Raw genomic sequence first — 13,688 nt, forward strand, 5'->3', positions numbered from 1 at the left:
ATACTTCCATTTCAAGCCAGGGCTGAAGACTGCACCTTCACTGCTATTTTTAGCCACGCTAGCTAGACTAAAGCTAGTGGGGGTATGCCTGCACGAGCTGCAAAATCATACCTTTGATTGCAGTGTGGACATACCGTAAAATAAGAGGCTTAGATTTAATGAGGGAACCTTTTTCTCTTGTTACATTTACCTGTTGATAAGAAAAGCCAGAGGGCTGTTACCTTGCTTGTGGGTTTTCAGAGTGTGGCACTAAAATATTCATTCATAGATTCCAAGGCCAGAAGGGATCACTGTGATCATGTAGTTTGACCTCCTGTATAACACAGGCCATGGAACGTCCCAAAAAATAAGTCCTAGAGCAGATCTTTTAGAAAATCATCTAATTTTGATTTTAAAATTGTTATGCAGTTGTTCCAATGATTAATTACTGTCTGTTGAAAACTTATGCTTTATTTCCAGAATTCATGAGACTTCTTTCCTAATCTCCTGGTTATATGGTTCCATATGTGCTGTTTTAGGAGAAAGGCAGTTGCCACTGCTAAACTGAAGGCTTTTGTTCTTTACCTACTTCAGCCTGTTTTACACCTTTATTTGAGTAAATGAGTGTGTGATCAAGTGTGGCTCAGTTCATTGTGAAATGCTAGAGTATGCATGGAGCTTACTCTGGGCAGATTAAGCTGTTTCTTTCTCTGGCAACAGGGGAGATGAAACAGGATATTTTAGAGGAGGAATGGATGTAATTTAAGTAGTCTGTGTTTTTCACAGAAACTAGGGCTTGGCTGATGTATAAAGTTGCACTTCGTGCTGGATCTTGAATAGAGAGGCATATTTGGAGCTGAAAAGTTCTGTTTTAATGTGAAGCACAAAAGGAAATATACATTATTATTTATTATTTAGAAAGATCTTCTAAAGAGGATAAGGGACTGGTGTGGAAGAGGAATTAAGAGTACTGTAATTGGTTTAGCAGAAGGTTTTTGAGTCAGATTTTGGGGGAAATGTTGAAGAGTCAACTGAGTTTGATCTTGGGTTTTCCTGTACACTTTAAGAAATCAGCTACCTTGCTGGGAATTTGTTTATTATAAAGTCTCTGAAAGCAAAGGTGATCAATTTCTTTGATTGGTTTACCGCAGTGAGGCTCTCTCTGTAGCAATTCAGTAGTTGAATCCTGAAATACATATAATAAAGTAAATCAACAAAATTTGGATATTATAGGGATGAAGTAACAGCCTAATAGATAGCGCACTAGACTGGCAGTTGGGAGAGCTGGGTTCTGTTGTCAGTGCTGTCATTCACTTGCTGTGTGACCCTGGGTAAGGTAAGTCATTTCCTGCCTCTGTTTCCTCCCACCCTTTGTCTTGTCTGTTTAGACTGTAAGATCTCTGGAGTACTGTTTGTACAGTGCTGAGCACAATGGGACCGTGATCCCAGTTGAGGCCTCTGTGTTACTTTAATACAAATAATAGTAACAATAGCAGCCATGCAAACGTATACAGCCTTGAAATACCCAACAAGAAAAGGATGTAGTTTTCCAGATGCTATTTATTATTGATGCTGAATCTAACACCTGCGCTGCTAGACTTAATGGTTTATAGATCTTCACACTGTAAATGTTGCTCTTTTTCTTAGTATTTGTAACATAATATATTTGTTTTGTGTGTGTTTGAAATCTTATAACATACTTTTCATTTCTACAAGTGGCAATAGTAAAATTAATTTAAAAATAAAAATCTTGGCTTCATCTTATTTGGTAGTACCAGTGCTGTATGCAGATATACATCATGTACAGTAAAACTGAAGATTAGATTTCCTGTGAAAGGGCTATTTCTTACAAATGAAGTTATTAATGACACGGTTTTATGTGAATGTGTGGAGAGGGATGTGTAATTAAATTACATAGCTCATAAATCTCCAGTGTAAGGCTCTTGAAGTTTGTGGTGTTGCATGGGGGATGAATTTGATGCTGTCTTTTAAAGGGACATCATCAACTTGGAAATTGCATTTCTGTCTTAATTTCTTTTTACCTATACTTGTTACAGAGAACTGCCTAAGATGCCTGTAACTGAAGGAAGATAGTGAGGAAATAAATATTTGTTTTGTTTCAGTTTATGTACTTTGGGCCAAATCCTCAGCTGCTGTAAATGGGTGTAGCTCCCTTGCAGTCAGTGCCAGCAGAGGATCTGATGCTTAGTCAGTTTTGCAGTTAGTTGGTCCTCATTTGCACTTCCTGTCTAACGTGCTGCTGTGGGGATGACTGAGGTGGAACTTGCATACGTGCCCCAGATCATGCTCTTCCCCTTGATCCACCTTTCTGACAGAAGCCCATAAAACCCTTTGGAGTGAAATTGGGGTGTGTACTTGGGGCACTGGTAATGGCGCAGTTCGCCTCATAATATGAGCACATCAGCAGGAATTACCAGCCTGGGATATGATCTGTGGCCTTTTCCTAGAGCATCTAAACCCCTTTGGTATTCTTCCTGTGCTGTGGTCCCATATCTTAGATTCTCAGCTCAGTGAGCTGTTTAGAAATCTCATTGTAGAGCTTGCCACTTCTGTTCTTCCTCCCAAATTTATAGGCCCTGGTAGCCTTGGTGTCTGCCGCTAGCGAGCTGGCTACAAGTTGTGGTGCTGTCATCTTTGGGGATGTTGTCAGAAAACCAGAAAAGAGGTAGATTGCAAGAAAAGGACAGAGGGAAGGGATCTTAGTGGTTGTGGGAAGGTATTGGAGGATGAACAGCTCTTGACGGTTGTGTAGTGGTGCTAGCCTGCATCCACACTACATACAGATCAAGTTAGCAGCTCTCACGAGAAGCTGACTCGAGGTCTGCACACATGGTCGTGCCAACCAGCTAGTCTTACTACAGCCAGTACACACAAGTGATGAGTCTGCATGCGTGCATAGGGGCCAAGTTAGAGAGAACACTTGAACTATATCTTGTGTTAACTCACTAGTGAAGGCAAGCCCCTGAATTGGAGGTTGGAAGAATCTCTCTCTTTACTGGGATCCCTACGCAGAGCTTGAGAGCAAGAGGAGTCCTGGGGCATTGAAGGGTGGATGGGAGAGTTGAGAACTCCCTTCTGTGCTTCATGGAGCTCCCAGACTCCTGCTTGGAGACAAAGCATGACCAAAACCTTGGGGGCTGATCTTTCCTCCAAATCTCCTCAACACTTCTGGGATGTGTATGTGTGTGGGGTGGTGGTGGTGTTAGCATTACAGTAGCACCTAGCAGCCCCAGCTGCGACCAGAACCCTCCTGTGTGAGATGATGAAGTGGGTTTTAGTCCACAAAAGCTTATGCCCAAATAAATGTGTTAGTCTCTAAGGTGCCACAAGTACTCCTCGTTGTTTTTGCTGATACAGACTAACACGGCTACCACTCTGAAACCTGTACATGAACATAGGAAACTCTTTGGGGGCAGTCTCTTACTATCTAAATGGAGAAGAGTGTGGCAGAAGGGAAGAGGTTTTATTCCCATTTTACAGATAGGGAACTGAGGCACAGAGAGATTAAGTGATTAGTCCAAGTATCACTCTTTAGTTCCTTACGGAAAAAGACCCTTATTAGCATCAGCCAGGAAATAGAAATAAATTGAAACAAATCAGGCCCTACTATTTAAAGAGAGCTCTTGTCAGAAACTTAAATCTCTTAAAATTAGAAAAGCTGACCACGTCTCTTTAAGAGAGTACCTGCTTCTAGCTACTCCTGGGGGTATGTCTACAGTGCAAGCTGGAAGTGTAAATTCCAGCTCAAGGAGATGTGCCCATGCCATCTCTGATTGAGCTAGCATGCTAAAAACAGAAGTGTAGCCATGGTGGCACAAGTGGTGGGAGGGGACAACCGCCCCATCCAAGACACTAGGCGCATAGTAGGGCAGCTAGCCTCTCCCAGTATTCATGCTGCTGTGGCTATACTTCAAGCTACCGTGCTAAAAATAGATCAGAGCTAACATGGGTATGTCTCCTTCCACTGGAATTTACACCTCCACTTCGAAGTGTAAAAGTACCCTGGTAAACCAGTGGAGTTTGTGTTCAGTTTGGTTAAAGGTACAGAATTCCAGATTCGTATCTGAACCTCTGCAGTCTGCAAAATCAGATTGAAAGTCTCTTGAAAACAGGCTTGTTCATGAGTTTCCCAGCCCTTCTACTTTTCTTTCTAGACGCACCTTGTAAGTGAAAAACGGTCACCTTTTCTAATGTTCTGCACTTTCAGAGTAGCTCCAGTAATGGGCACAGGTTCAGAGTAGGGCGAATGGTAAGCTTCCTGCTACATGCTAAAATGAAAGAAAATCTTCCGTTTTATCTCTCTCTCCTCTTCTAGCTCATAGTTTTACCTCTCATTCTTTTGTAGGTCTTTTCTTTTGCTTCTGCACTCTTTTCCGTCACCCGTTTATTATTTTTTTTAAACTCCTCCTTCGTCCTTGACCTTGGTCTTTGCCCTTTTTGGGTCCTTCTAATAATGCCAATAAAGGAAAGCAAGAGTGTCTGTTGTTTTGGTTTTTTTCAAGCAGACATTTTTGGCTCAGCTGCTACTTTCACTCAGACTTAAACTGCAGCTATTCGATGCACTCAGTTTTTCACTGAGTGCATCAAAATAATCCAAACAAGCGTCATGTTTTCTGTGGTACATTTTGCACATCCAAGATTTGGTGCAATAATTAGGTGAAAACTCCAACATAATAAACTAATGTAATTTAATGAAGGGGTGGGCTGGGGGAGGAGAACGAGTTTTTAACTTACAGTGAAAAATGATGACTCACGACTGCAGATTTTGGCCTTTGTTTACTATGTTTGCAGGAAATACAAACTTGAGTCAATTGAGACGTTTTTTAAACATTGCTAATCAGCTAAATATATTTGTGGATACATGCATATAGTATAGATATGTTTGTGCAATCATTATATTCTTCTGGATAGTGAATCACATTTTATTCAGCTATGGAAAAAAGTGATATCTTTGTAATTGCACCCCCCATATACATTTCGCTGATGCAAGGGTCAGAAAGGTTAATGATTACTTCACCGTCTTAAAGTAGGATATTTTCCCCCCTCTTACATTTACAGTAACTTGTTCTCTGTCCCTTGCTGGTGATATTTTTTTTCTCTGATCAGCTACATTAAAGCTGTAATCTTTGGGAGCAGATTGTGGTGACATCTAACATTTGTTCTATTTGTACTTCAGACTGAGGTCAAGCAAACAAACAAAGCAATCATTATGTTTTAGCATTCTTCTTTAATGAGTGCATTAAAATCCTCTCAGAGAGCATTACAGGATCAGTTGTGAAGGGGAAGGGGGGGGAAAACGGAACTCCTAGTAGCTGTCTTTTGAAGCAGTGCAATTTATAGGAAATAATAGACAAAAAGGATATGTAAGGGCTTTGGTGGGAAATCAATGGCACTATGTTGTTGACGGAAAAAGATCTTGGCAGCACTGTTGTTGTGACTGTTCCTGTGGCTTAGAAAGGAATTTCCTACAGACTGGACTAACCATTAAAAATGTCTCTACTTTTAGGAGTTCAAGACGTTCAGTGGAGTCTTCCCAGGGTAGATGTCGTCTGTGACAATGGAAGCCCGTTGTCTGGAAAAGAGAGGAAGTTTCTTTAAGGTAAAAGGAAGATCTGATTTACTTCAATAATTAGGAAGACACATTTGCTTTGAAAAGTATGGCTGTTTATAATCTCACTACCAGCTGCAGAGAACCTTGGTCCTTTTACAAAGCTATGCTGCGAGAACTTGCCTTAGCACAGTTGGAAGTTTATCCTGTCTTCCAGCAGTTGAGGATTTTGTAATTGAACGGACAAATACAAACACAAAGCACATGGCTTTATGTGAAACTGATGCTGCAGAATATGCCAAACAGCCATTGATATGTAGAGAGCTTTATTTGTAAATTGGTAAGCATCTTACTATGTGTCTCTTTTTACAAGTTTTGAGGTCTGATTTAAAGTCCAGTCCTTTCATTTGTATGTTTTTGCTATATACTGTATATAACGATACATTCTGTGTAAAGGTTTCTCGTGGCTTTTCCTGCAGCTGCTACTGACAATATACATCTCTCACACACACACACACCCCCCCAAACACCCCCCCCACATGTTCGTATAGTTAGTTCGTACAGCAGGTATTGCTGTCGTTAAAGTTGCAAGACAACCTTGACTTTTTTCATTCTAACTCCTGATTTTGCTTTGTTCATAATTTTTCTGAAAAAATTCTCCCTTTGGTTGAATCTTTCTGTGCTTAGTTTCAGTCCATAGATTATTTTATGAAAACTCGTAGAAAAACTCTTTAATGGTTTTTGAGTTATCTGAGCATGAAAAAATGTATTATTTTTCTACTTTAAGCAGATATTTAAGACTTTTTTTAATGTACTGATAAACTCAAATGCCTGGACTTTTAAAATTCTGGATTTCATACATGGCTAGTCCTCAGTGAGGAATAGCTGTGTTCATTCTCAAAAAGAAAACGAGTACTTGTGGCACCTTAGAGACTAACCAATTTATTTGAGCATGAGCTTTTGTGAGCTACAGCTCACTTCATGGTTCATTCTGAGACCATATTTTAAAACACCCAGTTAAAAGTGACCTGAAAAAGTGGGGTTCATGCATTTACTGTTAAATAATGTACTAAGTTTAAACTACATGCTCACCTGCAACACTATGGAATAATTGTATAATACCACAGTCCTACAATCAGGATTTTTCTTTCTTCCACTCCTCTGAGTTATATATTTGTAAATAAAAACAAGGAAATTAAATGCAACAGCCATTTTTCATGTGACATTAAGACAGCAAATTTCAACACAACAGTCACAAAATTGGAACAGTTAAAATTCTCACAGCAACATTAATTTACCCCCATGATGCACAAAGATATAAGAAGATCTAGTGGCTGGAAGTTGAACTTAGACAAACTCAGACTAGAAATAAGGAGGAAATTTTTAACAGTGAGAATAATTAATTGTTGGAACAATTTGCCAAGGGTTGTGGTGGATTCTCCGTCACTGGCAATTTTAAAATCAGTACTGGATTATTACTAAAATAGATGCTGTAGTCCAAACGGAAACTATTTCAGGGAATTATGGCCTCTGTATTATACACAAGGTCAGACTAAATTATCACAATTGTTCCTTCTGGCCGTGGAATCTATGAATATGTTTTTATTACTACTGTAGTTGGTATGGTAAAAGTATACTTAATATGCAGAGCATGCCCCAAGTTAGTTAACTCACTGTTGCACCAGCAATGTATTGCTGGAGTGCATTTAATTTTATATGAATATTTTCATTTTATTTAAGAAATCCTTTTCCCCCCCTGAAGATAAGGATATAATGAAAGCTTTTACACAGAAGGTGGTTGCATGCTGACATAAAAATCATTCGTTTGTGATGTGGAAAATGTATTTGACTCCTGGGGGGGGGTGTGTGTGTGTATGTCTGAGGTTTTGATGATACTTGCCCTTTTGCATATTATCCTCCTGTACATTACAGTGAAAACAGTGTTACAATATACAGTGACACTCTGATTCTTAGGATACTGTTTTTAGCTGTCATGGTGGCATACAGGTCCTGATATCCTGTGTTCCAATAAAAAGGGCCAATGAACCCCTCCATTCTACACTGCAGAATAGAGCTAAAGTGTAAGAATTGCATGAAATGGGCCAGGAGGACATTTATAGAAGAGTGGAAAAGAACCAACAGCCTGGCACACTGTCTGAACCGCTGACACCTGTTGTGGGTTCTGTGGATTTGGAGGGGAGATCTAACTGCTCAGAGCTGGGTGACAGTGTGCAGCCCCGGCTGTACGCATCATAGTCTCCTCAGAATCCCACTGAATACATCTTGGAAGTGCCTGAATTCCTCAACAGCATTAACTTCAGATACAGTGTTTTTTACCCCCACTAAGCTAATTATGAGCATCAGCTTGGGGAAGGTACACCCTGTGGATTCCCCAAACCAATGGGCCAGAGCTTTCCACAGATCCTTAGGCTCCCCATGAACGAAAAGTCTACTGCGCCCACTCTCCCTCCACCGCCAATCCCACCCTTTGTGCACAGCTACAAATTCTTACCACCCCAGGGCGCATGTGTCAGGAACTATCCTGCTGAGTTTTTGACCTAGCTGAGTTTTTGACCTTTTCTGTTCTCCCTTTTCATTGCCGAGTCAACCCAAGTGATTAGAACCTGGGTAGCTCAGCCTGGGTGTGAGCAGCCACGCTGCAAAGCCATACCCCATTTACTGCATCTACACTGGCGCTATGCTTCCCCATGTGTGTTGCTAGGATGCTGTGCACGCCAACTGCTCAGATTCTTTCCCAGTGATTTGTGGGAGAACTTGTTTGTCATTTTGGGCACATGGTAGGGAATTGTGGGAAGGAACTGGAGGACACTGAGTGGTTTAGCCTGCATTCTTAGTGCGAAGTAGGTGGATTACCCACCCAAATGAAAGCAACACTTGGGTTTTGGCTAATGGCTCAGATGAGCCAGCTGGCTTGGACTGAAAGTCCCACTAAACTTGGGAGAGAGGATTTTGTGTGGATGGGAGAGGAATTGCGGCAACACCTGCTTAGAAGCCTGAGTTAACTCTGCAGTGAAGAGGTATGCACAGAGTGACTCTCCACTAGGACAATCTGTAATTCTGCCCCAGCTCTACCGACAGCATAAACAGTAGTTCAGACCAGACACAGGCATTTCTGTTTCATTCTGCTCCCAGACCAGTCTGCGCTACACCTTACACTGTTGGTAACACCACTGCTGAAAAAAGGACAGTTTTCCCTAATGTAGACAGGGCCTGTAAGTAGCGACTGAAATGCTAGGAGGGCTGGTTGGTGCTGAATTAATGTTTGGATTGTTTTTGTCTCAGAATATTGGCATACTACTGCAAACTTGGCTACTTGACACTGAAGAGCTGGATCTTTCAGAAATAATGGTATTGACTCTCTTCTCCTGGCATTGCTGCTACCATACATAAAAAGCTAAAACGTAATAGATGCCTGAGTCTTAGTTGCCCAGCCTTCCCCATCTGTTCTAGTCACACCCAGCAGGTTACATTCCAGACATTTCACAGCTGTGACCCTTCCCACACCAAGGCTGAAAACATCTCTTGCTGTCTGAATCTGAATCCCTCCCAGGAAACTACCGTAATGCCTTGTCTACAGAAGAGACATTTGGTATGCCTAGCATGCCAGCAACACTGCACGTGCCCATGAACCTCCGTGCTCCCAGTGGTGCAGAGACAAACACAGCAGTTTGGATTAGACTTGCTTCCAGCAAAGCTAACCATGGTGTGCCTCTCACCAGTGTCCGTATGAATGGGGATAGCTGATATAATAGCTCCACTGTAAACAGTCTTCCCAGAAGGCATTCTGAAATTTCCCAAAAGCCACTGCTTCAGGGAACTGTGCGCTATATGTATGCTGGAAAGTGGAGGTTGTCCAGAATAGTGCAGTGGGACATATGGGTATGGCAGGTCAGACACAACCTACTCACTGTCTGTCCTGCAAGATGGCATAGGATCAGAACTACTACAGCGGAGAAGTTAAAGCTTCTATAGGCATTTCGTAGCTAGTATGTCGGGTTTGAATTGTAATGCTATAGCCTGGGGTTTAAAAAGAAAAAAACCTAAAGGAGTTAGGTGCCCATCTTCCTCTGAATTTCAAAGGGATTTGGACACCTTAAGTTCCTTGTAAAATCCCAGCCATATTCATTTTAAAATATATATTTATCTATCCAACTGTTTTAAAACCAAAGTGTAATTCTTCCTTTTAAGTCCTTAGCTGGCAGTGGATGTGCCTAGACTCCCCAGAACATAGGGGCTAATAATGTTAGTTGACAAAGCATCGTGTCATTAATTTTCACTTTGACAGCCTCATAGTACGATTACAATGACATACTTACACACTGAAATGCTCAGTTGATGCATCACAGATTTTGTTTGTCTATTATTTTAACACAGTCTTATTAGGCAAGTCATTGGAAAACAAATGAGGCATGAGTTATATTGGAATGATAGAGCTTTTTCCCCTGTGGTAGCTTATGCAAAGCCTCATGCAATCAAAAATAACCAGGTTCATCTGGGGACAGAATTAGCTTCTCAGTTTTTGGAACACATTCTGGTTATGTCCTGCTTTGTGTAGACCTAGCCATTGTCTTTATTTGGTGGCAATCAACAGTCTTTTTCATTTCGAGTGAATGGCCAGGCAATTCATTAATATGATCAAACTATCTCAATTTCTCAGGAGTATGCAGAGATTATCTTCAGATATGGTGGAGGCCGGGAGTTTAGGAGGTTGGAGTGGGGAGTCCTATTCTGTGTATTGTCTACATTGACTTCAGTGGGACTTAAGCACAAGCATTGTGCTTTGCTGAATCGGTCTTGATGAAGGGTTTGTTTTTTTTTGGTAAGGGAGATGCTCTCCTTAGTTTATGTATAATTATTGAAAACTATTGCTGTTTTCAGCTAAGAAACAAAAAAAGCAAGACCTCATGGTAACTAAAACAAACAAACACAAACGTACCATTTTATCTCCTTTATTTCAAGCCTCCTTATTGTCAGACAATTATATTAGGAGACCAAATTCTCCAGCTTACTAAGGCTTCTTTTTGACACTATAGCAACATAAACAGCCGTAACATAAATTTAACTGGTCACTGAAGATTTCCACCCTCCTTTCCCCTCCCTCCCCATGCAAGGGAATTTTTGGGTGGTACAGGCACCTCGCGCCAGCCTTGCCCACTGGTATGTGGGTAACTAGACAAAAAAGGGTATGATTAGGGCATGTGTGCCCTAGTAATCTCTAGCTACCAGAATGTCCCCTTATGGCATTAGCAGCCAATGTAAAAAAACAGCCCCAAGGCTGCTCTAATTTTTGCCAGGGACCAGTAGGTGGCTGGCCCTTGGATTGGACGGAGGGAAATGTGGCCCAAAAGTACCTTTTCATTCCCACTGGAGAATTATGCTGAGTAGACTTTGGCTGTAGCTCAGGATATAGGCTAGAACATCTTGGTAGTTTCAAACAATTTGTGTATTCAGGCTGACTGCATTCCTTTTGTATTGTACAGTTGGAGAGCAGATGTATTGGTGACTTCTTTCACTCTACAGGGGTGTTTCCTTCGCTTTCTCCATATGTGAAGTCATTAGAGCACAGCTAAGTAACTTAGCTGCATCTGGATGGGTTAGACAAGAAAACACTTCCAAGTTCAGATTTAAAAAAGAATGCTATATTATTTTATCTTTTTTAATTTGTATTACTTCACCCAAATATTTTACTTACTCTTTCATTGCTTTGTGTTTGGAGAGCATATCAGAGACATTTCCATATCCATTATGACTCCGAAGATATATTTCTCAGAATGTCCTCCCAAATTCACAGCCTGTCGTCAAAGGAGAATTTAGGGACATTTTGCTAATATATTTTATTTTACATTTATTCAAGTTTCATTTAATCTGCTGCCTAGTTTCTGAATGTACTTAAATCTATCTGGACTGTCTTGCCATTCTCAGTACCTTTTACTATTAAAAAAAACTAACCAACACAAAAAAAACCCCTAGCAGGTGTTGATGGCAAACTTCATGAACTTGTTGTCCTTTCTCAAGAATATTGAAATGGTCCCCATTGTAATAGCTTCTGAGCACCTTGCAATTTTTAGTGTTCATTCTCAACAGAGAAAGGTAGGGAAATATTACTGTTCCCATTTTACAAAAAGACTAAGAGCATGTCTGCATTTACTGGGGATCAGTGCTGTGGTGATCGATCCGCTGGGGGTTGATTTAACAGGTCTAGTGAAGACCCGCTAAATTGACTGCAGATAGCTCTCCCGTTGACTCCTGTACTCCACTGGAGCGAGAAGTGGACTGGGGATCAGCACGGGTACTCCACAGAACAATAAGCGTAAGGTAAGTCAATGGGAGAGTTTCTCCCGGTGACCCAGTGCGGTGTAGACACCACAAAAGGTCGACCTAAGCTACATCCAGGCCTGCCGAGAACAATTCTGGGCCCTAGGGCCAGGGTTGTCCCTGGTGAGGGCAGGGCATGGGGCAGAAGTGATGTTTCGTCACTTCTGGGACCGACCGCGCCGGCCTGTGGGGACCCCCAAAGTGCAGGGCCCGGAGAGCTCGTTCGCGCCCGTAGGAGCCCTGCAAGCCTCCTGGGTGATTTAAAAGGGCCCGGGGCTCCTAGCTGCCACCACTCCTACTGCAGCAGTGGTGGTGGCCAGGGGCCTCCAGGCTCTTTTAAATCTCACGGGTCCCTGGGCAATTGCCCCTTCGCACCCCCTCCTCCCTACCCCCTGTGTAGACCTGCCCTAAGTGACTCACTCACCTGAAGGTCACACAAGATTTTTTTTTTTTTTGGCAGAGCAGAGAATTGAATCTTCATCTTCCTAGTCCCAGATTAGTACCTAATCAGCAGGTCATCCTTCCTCTCTGTTGGCTCTCCCAACCGTTAAAACATTTTAGAGGGACCCATCTATTGTCTGTCTACCCTGAAAATAAGCAGTTTCTGAGACTTGCTTATTACTTAACCAGATTTTAATCCATAACAGAATTAAATGTTACCAGGCCAAGGGGGGATATTAGAAATTCCTGGCTCACAGCACAAATTGCAAGTTGCTGAAGTATATAAATACTTCAGTTCTATACAGACATTGGGAAAAGTCCACAAATAGGAACTCTCAAGCATTCGGCCATCATTGGCTTTTTGCCAGGCTCTTATACAGAACGCCCTTTGAGAATTGCTGCACTCTACTTATCAAAACAGGAAGGAAAAAGCTCAGATGCCAAAGAGGATGCAAGGCTCCAGAAAGAATGAAAAATGGAAAAGCTGGGGGGAAAAGGCGCAAGAGCAGGGAGTTGCTTCCTGATTAAGTACAGCATTGGTCCTTGTTTTTAGGCCGTGCTCCCTTTCCAGGTTAGAAATGTTTATCCTCCTTTTTCCATCTTAGCTATTTTAAAGGTCTGAGTTTGATCCCTTGGAAACATTCAGCGGTGGCCACTACACTTGGTCCTTGAAGTGCATTATGAGCAACTTGGAGGTTTCATAAATTCACAATGAACTTTTAGTTACATTGCAGTACAGAAGCAGGTACTGTAATGCATCTGCCATGCAAAGATAGGAATAGTTTTTCTTTCTAACAATTGTCCTGCAACAACCGTCTAGACAAAAGGCAGCTCTTCTGCAACACTGGGACTTTTTGCTCCAGTCTAACGAATAGAAAGATCCACCTGTAAAAATCAATGGTATGGATATCTTTCCGAGGGCTATGTGAGACCGTGGATTAGATTATCCATTGTGACTGCACTCCTCTAGACACAGGGCAGTAGTGTATGGTGGTGGGAGCGGGACTTCTGGGAGATGGTTATAGGTCCCTGATTCTGTGCTGCTTGGCCCTGAATTCTGTTAGAGTAGCTTAGAGCAGCAGGTCTCAAACTATGGGTTGGGACCCCAAAGTGGGTCGCAACCCCATTTTAATGGGGTCACCAGGGCTGGCTTATGTGCCAGGGCCTTAGGCAGAAGCCTGAGCTGCACCTCCTACGGCCGAAGCCAAAGCGTGGGGACTTCAGCCCTGGGCAGCATTGCTCAGGTTACAAGACCCCTGCCTGAGGCTGAAGCCCTTGGGTTTCAGCTTTGGTCCCCCCACCTGGGGCAGTGGGGTTCAGGCTTTGGCTTTGGCCTTCCCCCACTCAAGGCGGCAGGGCTCAG

At 42.1% G+C, this 13,688-nt stretch overlaps 1 protein-coding gene across 5 annotated transcripts in view; it reads left to right on the forward strand.

The window, feature by feature from the left end:
- Window positions 1–13,688, forward strand: part of RIN2 (Ras and Rab interactor 2) — a 106,260-nt gene that overhangs the window by 35,373 nt on the left and 57,199 nt on the right. For all 5 annotated transcript variants that reach the window (XM_084622543.1, XM_084622548.1, XM_084622544.1 and 2 more), the window contains one exon: window positions 5,507–5,599. Coding sequence is in view for 3 of the 5 variants with exons in the window: in XM_084622544.1 (XP_084478670.1) it covers window positions 5,543–5,599 (57 nt within the window). In the remaining 2 variants the exon portion in view is untranslated. The remainder of the gene's footprint in view (window positions 1–5,506; window positions 5,600–13,688) is intronic.

This window comes from Lepidochelys olivacea (genome assembly GCF_965140295.1).
Source record: "Lepidochelys olivacea isolate rLepOli2 genome assembly, chromosome: 3".
Taxonomy (NCBI): Eukaryota; Metazoa; Chordata; order Testudines; family Cheloniidae; genus Lepidochelys; species Lepidochelys olivacea.